General features: G+C 40.5%; 1 protein-coding gene across 1 annotated transcript in view; it reads right to left on the bottom strand.

The window, feature by feature from the left end:
• Nucleotides 1-4,500, bottom strand: part of LOC123980720 (death-associated protein) — a 12,471-nt gene extending 7,971 nt beyond the window's left edge. The window contains exons 1-2 of the mRNA XM_046065250.1: nt 4,269-4,500; nt 3,145-3,244 (exon numbers count right to left, since the gene is read on the bottom strand). Coding sequence (XP_045921206.1) covers nt 3,145-3,244; nt 4,269-4,323 — 155 coding nt within the window. The 5' untranslated portion in view covers nt 4,324-4,500. The remainder of the gene's footprint in view (nt 1-3,144; nt 3,245-4,268) is intronic.
• Nucleotides 4,501-10,720: the final 6,220 nt, after the last annotated feature.

The following is a 10,720-nucleotide window of genomic DNA, read 5'->3' as shown; positions in this document are numbered from 1 at the left end:
AGTTTGTTGCTGTGGGCGAGGTGGTGGTTGCCATAGATACTGATGCCTGTTGCCTGTTTCTCCCCCCGCCCACCCCACCCTCCACCACCACCACCACCACCACCTCTCTCTCTCTCTCCTCTCAACTTTTCACCATGAGCTGTCAGCTTACTGCACATTTCACCACTGTTCCTACTTATGGTGTATGTGTGCAGTGATTAAGTCAAGCGTACACACAGCACCACCCGTTCTTTTTCTGTAGCTCTGGAACATCCACCATCTACATAAAATATGTAGGAGAGGTGACAGTGCAACTGACACGAGGCCTATGATCACCTTGAGAAGCATGTTTTTTTTGTTTTTTTGTTACACATTTAGCCGATAGTCTCCTCAAAAACGATGTATGAGCAGTTCATAAACCATGTATTCACTAATAACAAGCAACATTTTTAAGTGAAGAAACAGCCACCTGTTTACCTCCTTTGCTATGCCTCCCTCTCTCCTGCTTCACTGACTGAACATCACATTTTAATACAGAAGAACAAACACTAGATTTATTCCTGATGCACATAAAAAACACATTTACCTAAAAGTTACTGGGCATGAAGCGTCTGCTGGATCACCAGTTTGCTCTGGCTTATGCCTCTCTTTCTTGCCTGTATCTCACCCCTTTCTCTTCCGCATCTTCATATCGCCACGGCATCCTTCACTTTCCACACCATAATAATCCTACCCTCTCTTCCTCACAATAATCCTGGCCACCTATCTCTCTCCCTTTGCCCCATCTGTCCATCTCGGCTAGATTGGGCACGGCAGGTGTTCCCCGGACTACAACGCTCCACTGGCTGCTACTAATGCAAAATTTACCCAGTGGCCACCTGCTAGACGTCCATCAGCGTGACACAGAGAGGGACAGACAGAGTGTGTGCGAGTGAGAGAGTTTCACTGACTGTATTTACTGATGGAGTGCACTTACTAAGCATCTCTTTTTGGATGCGCGGACAGGTAATTTATAGTTAAAGATAAACATTTCACAGAACGGTAGGTACACCTGCCTTTACACAGTCAGGCCAAGAGGAGTTTATCAAGCTCAAGGCTGATTTTAAATGGTTTTCCTCAGTGATTAAAATGCACTATTCGTCTAATTCATTTTCACAGGCCAAGTAATGACTCCTCTTTTTTGACTGCAAGCTCTAGAAAGGAAATATTTGGGAAAAGGTGACATAAATACTAAAGCAACCTGTGATTACCAAAGCAGACATTCCCCTAGCAGTGCAATATAACACATTCATCACGTTTTTAATGAAGACTGCAATCCAAGTAATAAAAGGAAATGATACAATCATTTCTCTGACAGAGTCAGTTCTTTGACATCTGAATGCAGATTTGTGCAGAAATGCTATCTGATATCTTCACTGCATTGGTGATTATAGGTTAGTTTTCTAATAATCAAGTACTTTAATTTAGAGTTGAGAAAATGTAGTAGCTACTATTTTGACAATAATTTCAGGCATTGGTCTCTGGGTTCACCTTTTCACATTTCAGGTTTTACCTTGTTTCTCTGTTTCATATCATTGTCATTGCATTTTGACTGTCAGATAAAACAAGACTTTTTTTGACTAAATGTTTAACTGAGAAAATTATTCATTTTCATTCATTCAAATTCCTTCAGAATCAAAATGCTTGTTATTTGCAGCCCAAATTTAAGTCTCAAAAATATACAGTATGACTCAATTTCCTCTCAAACAACACAGCACAATGAGGAAGTGCATATTTAACAGGCTGGAATGGTGGTCTAACTGAAATGAAGGACAGTCTTCTGCATTTCTCTTGTAGTGTGGAGTGTTCTCTCTTTCTCAAAAAGGCCTTTACCCCTGAAAAATTTGGCCAACCTTGTATGTTGTGTTTGTGCTCATCTACTTGACCTCACTTCCCACTTTAATGCTCTGTTATTGCCACTCATCCTGGCACAAAGAAAATGGAAGCAAAAGAAACCCCCTGATGAAGAACATGCAATATATAATTGCAGTGTGTGTGTGTGGTTGCGTGTATAAAGTACATGAGGACAACATTTCTTGACAGTTGCCAATGTTCTTGAACTCTGCTCACTGCTGTGCAGTGCTTGTCAGTTCTCATTTATCGCCTTTCATTAACACACACACAAACTGATATGCGGTGTGAATATGCCACCTGTACTGATACACACATAGCTGACGGGCTCTCATGAATATGTAGCAGACATATGTGGGTATAAAAGCACGTGCATATGCACACGCACGCACGCACGCACACACACACACACACATACCTTGTACCACCCCCATCGCTGAATGTAGTGACCTCAGTGCAAACAATGCATTCAAGCAGTAAAAGCCGAACACGCTAATATGGAAGCAGAACAATTATTGTCGCTCGGAAATTTAGCCAGCGTGATGTAAAACATGCAAACCAAGGCTGCTTATAGCAAACAATAGTGACTGCTGAATGGGCTGCTCAAGTTAATGCTGTAATTATGCAGTAATTATGTTGTTTACCGAATTAGCTGGCAACACAACAAGTCTGCTGCAAAACTGCCTACAGTACAACCTCATAGAAAATTGGAAGCACCTAAATTGCTTATTTGACAATTTGCATGGTGTGTGTATTTGTGTGATCACCAACTTACAAATCACCACAGAGTCGTACATCGTACAAACAGTCTCTCAATCTAACTGTGTAGAGCGCACAGAACCAGCCTTACTTCTGCTGTAAATGTATGTAGCTGCTTGTGTCCGTCTTTGTTGAGTACGTGGACGGATTATGGGACAATGTCCCCCCACCTCTCCTACATAAGAATAAGACACTTGACTATAATTGACGCAGACGTTTCCGTTGTAGTCATTTTTTATCTCTCTGAGGTCATTTTTGGGTCTCTTTGTTGTTTTGCATCTCTGTGGCAATTTACATCTCTCTGCATCTTTGTATTAGTTTTGCCTCTCTTTGAAGTCGTTTTGTGGTCATATTCTATATCTTTGTAGTCTCTTTGTGGTTGTTTGATTGATTTTCCAACAACAACTACTAACATTCACTTCAAACAGAGGCTCTGGCACAGGGACCTTGGCTCTTGAGCTAAGGTCCCTGGGCCTGTGCCCGGTAGGCCCGTTCATGACTGAGTGGGTGTGGTACCTGGTGCTGACGTACTCCTCCTCGTCGTCATCTTTCTGCGGTGGTTCTGGAGCAGCAGTGGCCTGGTGCTTCTGGACTATCCTCATTCCTCCTGCCTTTACTGCAACACACACACACGTACACACAGGTACACACAGGTGAAATAAGACAATTTGTTTAAGAGCTCACAAATGTGGTCTGTATAAACAGCTAATTCAAACAGTGAGAAAATAAAAAGATACCAGATACTGATATAAAACAAAAAAAACCTTGAGCCAAATTGTGTTTGGATAGTTAGATAAAAAAACAAGTTTTCACTTTATTGGCAATGTTAGGGACTTAAGGAAAATGTATGTCCTCTATATTGTTTAAATTGGCCATAATCACATTTTAGGTTGCACAGTAGGTTAGAAGTCTGTCCTCATCAGAAAGACAAAGATTAAAAAGGCGGTGTTGGCAAGCAGCCATCCTGCCTAAGTGTCATTGAGCAAGACTCCTGGATTCTTAGCAGCTGCAGGACCGCTGTTCTGTTGCTGATCTTGACCTCTTGGCCTGGTTAAAGAAATTAGTGCCCATACATGTACATGAACCAGTATGTTTGTTAAAAACTGACACACTGCCGTCTGTATGTGCTGTGGGCCTCCCCACTAATAACAGGTAGGGTATAAGGTGCATGTTTTATCTTACTGTGCTATCAGTGCTGCAGCTGCTGAGGCCCAGTTCCCTGCCACACTGCTCATGTCCACGTACACCTTATCTGTTTTTCCTCTGCTTACATCAACAAGACTGGAGCCTATGACCTCCACGTCACCGTCATCCAGCAGCAATAACGGCATCATTGTAACGAAATCCTTTACGTTGACCACCAATTCAAAACTATACAATACAATACCACCAGGTTTGATGATGTTGCAAGATCTCACGCCAATCAGGAAGTGGGGAAATTGACAAACAATGGCAGATTACACTGCACACAATCTGGAACACTAATAAAACGTCGTCAGTCGCAGGCATCTGCAAGTGTGGCTCGTGATTGCATAAGTATTAAACATCATGTGATTTTCAGTTTGAGACTGCAGAAGCAAAGGCCTTCGGGTTTATAAGAAGCTTTGGAAAAAACAGCACAGCAGCCCAAGGAGCTCTACCTGCAGGGAGATGTCCTCCTTTGGTTTCGACTTTCTCCTTCGGCGGTGACGACATGTCTGCTCTGATCTGAAGTCAGCAGCGGGGAGAACCAGAGCGTCTAACAATCAAATCCCTGCTTTATTCTGCCTGAAATTGTGGACTACACTCCAGTCTGGATCGTCAACGTGGCTTTTTCCTGAGCATTGTTTGGAAACGGTGCGTGATGACGTCACGTTGCTGAAAGTCGTGAGGACCGCGCTGACGTCTTCTTCTTCTTCTTAACTGGGGGATTGCGACAGGGCGGAGCGTTATCGCCACCAACTGTCGCGTCGCATTGTTCTTATGTTTTTGTTATCACTCCGGTGTTTTGTAGAGAGACGGATACATGCTTTGTACCCAATTTCCAGAACTGTTTGAAATATTTTTTTATGGTCCATGTGTTTAATCCCTTTACGTTGCAGATCGTTCCTAATAACTGTCTGACACGAGCCTCACTCCATTTGATTGCAGACATTACATGTTCCCGCGTGGATGCTTCCTAATCAGAGGTATATAGATGAATTTAATTTAGTATATCCCAGTCTAATCCTACTAATCAGACACTCTTCTCTACTTTTCCCCAGTGAACTTCTTTCTCCAACTTCTTGCTGGATCTGATACAAACGCCTTTCCTTTAGGTTCTTTAGCTATCCAAGATCTCTGTCTTAAGTTTGTTCCAAATGAAAGATTTGATTTCTGCCTTATTTATTAGTATTGCCAACTCAATGTGATTAGCTTTTGATTAAGTTTTGGCAAGATGGTCTACTGTTTAATTCTCTTGAATGCCCACATGGGCTGGTACCCATAAAAACTGTGCTTCATTTCTTAGCGTAATAATTCTATACAAAGACTGCAAAATGTCAGAGAATATCTTGAGTTCATCTGGAAGAGGTATGCTTGAGAATAGCCTTAGCTGCACTTGAGTATGAACATAGCAGTATTCACAGGGTATTCAACTGCATAGTCCACGCTATATGGTCAGTTGTTCTCTTGGTCACCTTAACTTTCAATTCTGGGACATAAAACTTTTTCCATTCTCTGGATTTTAAGCACATAATGCCCATACCTCTGATGTAGTATAGTTTTCACACAACCCTACATAATGAATGCATTTCTACTTGAATGTACTTGTTCCATTGTGGAGAAATGTATTATTGGTTAAGGCAGTGACCATGGTGGAACAGCTGGTCTTCAAAAAGTTTGACTGATGACCCAATCATTGACTTCAAATTCCTTAGTTATATCTGAAATAATAACTTTTAGTTGCTTTCCCAAGACGTTATAACTTTTTAATCCTTGTGCCTCTGCAGATTTGCCCAATAATTTGCCATCAATTCTTTCCTTCTTAGAGGCATTTCCCCAACTCCCTCTATGGCACCATCTTAACTGTCTTTTCAGTAGTATGTTTACCCCTTTATTATTATTTTATTTAATGTTTTCATTGATTTCATCCATTTGTCCCAACATGACGAAACTCTAAATCACAGTAACTATACATTTTCCCCAGTCCACCTTGCCTAAATTCCATCTCCTGATCCCATCGAGCTGAACTGTATTATTCATATCAACTTTTTTGCAGTTAATGATCACTGCCAACGATGTTATCATTCAGTACCTTTACTTTACTAGCACCAGCTAATTCATTGGACACTAATGTAAGATCTAGAGCTGACTCTCCATTGAAATGAATCCTAGTGCCTTGCTCGTTGTTTAAATTAAATCAATTATTTTACCTCTGTTAGTTCCTCTGTAGTCTGTCCATTGTAGTCAATTACCCTCCGTCCTCGTAATGTACTGTCACCACACCATTTTATTATACCTCTCTAATTCTTCAATCCTGATTCTTCTACATGGATTATGCAGAATTATACTACTACTATAAATCTGTATTGTGATTAATTAATACCCTCACATAAGATAATATTTCTTTGATAAAGGTTTCACATCCCTCTCCCAAACCACCATCTCCATCTTGTCTTATTACATTATAACCCCTGGTCTTAAAGTGCAGATGAGCTTTCAGCCAGGTCTCTTGGATCTGGTTTATCATTTAACTGTTGCATATATTTCTTAAATTGTTGACCACGCATGACATTTCATTGTAGAATAAGGAAAAACATGATATTAATCACTACTGTGCCATCAGCCATCATTGGGAATTACATGCTGTGCAACATTTCTACAGTCAGATCCTTTATGTCCCGATTCTCATCTTCTGCATCAACTATAGTCTTAAGCCTTGACCTTTTTTGTGTCTATTGCCTAGTAAAATTCACAACCTTCCTGAAAAAGGCCACAAAGCTGGACCTATCTGCTATCAAGGTGTTGTCTTTTACTGTACACTTATGTGAACATTGCATGGGACCTGTGGTAATTTAGGGAAATCACTTGGGGAAAATTGGTGTTCGTGGTGAGTGGATGTAGCTGCGCTGTCATACCTTGCGAGATTTGCTTTGTTGCTTTAGCGGATGATATTTTGTTTTGCACTTCACTGATTTCTAAAGGGACTCCACTACTCACCCCCCAAGACGACTTTTAATTCAAACTCCATTTTCAGTATCCTTTCTTGTTGGATGATATTAGCTGTTTCCACCAACATTCTAGTTTTTTAATCAGACATATTTCTTGATGAATAGTCTTCATGAGCTTCACTGGATGTAACTCATTAATGGATTGTTCTCAGAACTCCCACTCAGTGTGACAGAATTATTCTTGCATTCTTTGATCTTACTTGAGTCCATTCTCTTTGATCCTCCTCAAATTCACCATTTTCAAAACCGCTCCGGCCGGGACTCGAAGACGCCATCCTCCTCCTCCTTCACCTCATACCTGCACTTCCACGCTGACGCCGGTCGTAGCTAGTGTGTAATGTACAGTATGAGTATGTGATTTGTTATAGTGGAAATATTCTGACACAATATAGGCTATATTAAAAAATAAATAGCAACTGATTTGAAATGCCATTATATGATGTATTTGTATTATTATGTGTAAATGTTATCAGTGCAAATTATTCAGTCATCTCTTGTCTAATTGTATATCAGTCTTACTTATTCCAGTTGATTCCTTGTACCACTTGTGAAGGAATTTTAGGGGTACTATGACACAGGTTTCCCCAGGTCATGATAGGGTCTATATTACTGAAAAGTAAGCCTAAGGTGAAATTCAGCCTAATTCAAATCAGTAGATCAGACTCTTTTTCTCCTCTCTGCCTGCTTGGTCGACTGACTGACGCAGCTGCCTTGATAATGATGCACTGCTATCCATTTGTTAGGTAACCCAAGGTCGAGATGATCTTTATTTTGTTTCTTTTCAGACAGACTGACTGGCTCTATGGAGAAAGTGTTGGCTTAAATGACACACAACATGACTTTAAGTTAACTTATATAGGCACGACATCTTGAACCAACATCCAATAGAATCTTCACACACGTATAGAGGGGTGGACATTAACCTTATTTGGACACTTCAATCTCTGTAGGTCTAGGAAGGATAAATATCCCCAGACAAGAAGTATCCATCAGATTTGGCATTGGTATTGCAGGTGTTCACACAATGTATCTCCCATGACCATGCTGGTTAAGTCTGCGTTGGTCTCTGAAACTCCTTCATCATTTGAAAAAGAAAATAAATGATGTAGGCAACAAATAATTGCCACATATAACAGAGGAATCACTGTTCATAAAGATGTGCAGCTATCAGGAAATGTGCTTTGTGATAGAGAATGACAAATGTAAAGATCTAATTGAGCTCACAAGTTAATGTCTAAATTAAATATTAGGTTAATGTTATTTTAACATTGTTGCCCTCCAAATTATCATTATTATTATTATTATTATTACTATTAAGAGCACAGATTACAAAAGTTAAAAGACACAATTTTAAGCTCCTAATAGCTACCAACTTCACAACCTCTAAAACTGAAGCATTTATTAAGCTGAGACCTCTTCTAATTAAGCAGACAGTTTCCATCTCTCACAGATATAAGCCCACTGTCGTGCCAAAACAGCAGCAACGGGATCAGCAATAAAAAGGCAAAAGAGAGAATTCTAGAGAGAGAAAAACTGAACTAGGAGTGAGGTGACCTCTGCGCCCACCTACTTTCTGTTTTCGCACTATAAGTCCACAGTGGTTCATTAATTGGCTGACATGACAGTGTCCTTCGACAGAGCTGAGAATTGCAGGCAAAGCCTTGTTGTGTTATCGGCAACTGAGAAATGAATTTTAAAAAATTACTAGCAATAATACTTTTTAGTTATGGATCTGCCTCTGCTTCTTCATACATTAGAGAACAGAGAGCATTTACTGTATGTGCAAAATATGGCCTATGAGAATCTATGTATAGGATGCGTGGGTTTGTTGTGGAGAAGCTGATTAGTTTAATTTATAGCTGTTTATGTATTTCAAGAATTGGAATTTTTTGAAATACTGCAATGTGCATTATGTGATATGTCCGAGGAGTGATGAGTCTGATGAGAGTGCATGCATTCGTCTGACTGTGTGTGGTCACAGTGATGCGTGCAAGCCAATCATCAACTCTGTAATGGCAAAACTGTGGTGTGAAGTGGCAGCTGTGTTCTTCACTCAGACCATCAGAAGAAGTTATGTTCACTCCATCCCGAGTCCACAAACACACGCACATACACACAAACACATGGCAGCACACACACCATTTCGAATTGCGTACATTTGAATTATTCAATGAAATACATGACAAGAAAAATATCAAGAATACAGATGCAATCAGATCATTTCCAACACCAGTTTATAATGTCACCCCACACCCATAAGTTTTACTTTGCACACACACACACACATACTGCTGATGAGCAATAGGTTTTGGCAGTGGAGAGGTGGTCCCATCACATTTGTCCTCAAAGCGCACAAATCTGTTGCCAGGGCATTAGTGTCCCTGAGGAGGGTGTTGACAACCAATCAAACGGCCAGTTCATTCGCAGGTCAGGAAGCAGTCTGCTGATAAAAGGATGAATTGTGATGTCTAATTAAAATGTTTGGACTTTGTTAACTCTTATTTAACAAGATAAGTTGATTTACATGTTATTCTGACTGACAACAGCAGCCTAGGGGAGTATTTCTGGCAGAGAGAGGACTGTACACAATCACACCTACAGAGTTCTAATATTATCAACATTTTTATTGACATTAAGCAGTGGCCACTGCTGTGGCAGCCTGGGCTTCAGTCTTGTCTGAGACATGCCATACATGTCACCGAAAGCCTGGACTGTCGCCCCTCCCTCCCTCCCTCCTGTATTTGACCTCTGCGTATAAATCAGATCTGTCTGATTAATACACGAACTTTAAGGAAAGAAAGTGTTTGATTTGTACCAAAAATTTCAGACAGATTTCAGATTTCAGGATCATGATAGGATTTAGGACAGACTGTTACTGGTCTCTACCAAAAAATTCTTGTAGTTTTACTTACCTAGCAATACATTTCACAAGAGGCAATTTATAACTGTGGATGTTTAAGCAGTGATTAGATAATATGGAAGCCTACATTAAAGGTGCACTCCAGTGATTAAGCAGTGTACTTTCATAAAGTTGGGGGACTTGTGACAGATTTTCAAAAAGAATGGTCAAAAGTTATGCAGCAGAGGCCAAGTTTTTCTGACATTTAGCCTCTGTATGAGTCATGCTCCTTCATTTCCTATAATGCACCTTGACAGCATCTTTTGTTAGACCCTCCGTGTCAGGTAGACGCTCACATCATTCAAGTTTGTAATGCAGGCTTTGTATTATACATGCGTAGGCTCAAGTCCCAAACTCAGATCCTTGATGGCGTCATAATCACATTATCAGTTATTTGTTATTTCAGACTTTAGAAAGCTCCCCCCAGAGCCGCGTAAGACATTATACAACTGTTCAAAGGCTGAGTAGTATTCTACATGTGATGTGTTAAATCAGTGGAGTGTCCCTTTAACACATCCTGGATTTGTAAGCACAAGTGCAATTAACGGTTATTGGTTATTCAATATATCTATTAAAAAGTATTCAAACGAAATGTTTGTGTGTTTCTGCATGTCGCTGCATCCATCCCTGACTGCATGCAAGTGTGTGTGCATATGTGGCCACTAGATGGGAGAATGCAGCTTTACTACATGAGAGACGAATCTCCAGTTGTGTATGTGGGAGTTTGTGTCCTGCAGGATTCATCGTCTGTGTCACTCCAACAAAGCTCGGCCTGTGATGTCCCAGAAAAAAACTCTGATAGAAACTCCCAAGCAAAAGACAAATACAGAGCTCCACATCCAGCTCATTTTCCCCCTCCTTCTTCCACTTTCTTTTTATAGTGGCACTCTCCCTTTGCTACTTTTCTCTCTCTTTGACGTGCACACACACACACACACACACACGTGCAAGACTGCAAGAGAGGGAGCGCATTCATTACTCAGTGTGAAAATATATGGCACAC

This window comes from Micropterus dolomieu, linkage group LG01 (assembly GCF_021292245.1).
Source record: "Micropterus dolomieu isolate WLL.071019.BEF.003 ecotype Adirondacks linkage group LG01, ASM2129224v1, whole genome shotgun sequence".
Classification (NCBI taxonomy): Eukaryota; Metazoa; Chordata; class Actinopteri; order Centrarchiformes; family Centrarchidae; genus Micropterus; species Micropterus dolomieu.
Note: the sequence above shows the minus strand (reverse complement) of the source record. Positions and strands in the feature narration are given on the sequence as shown.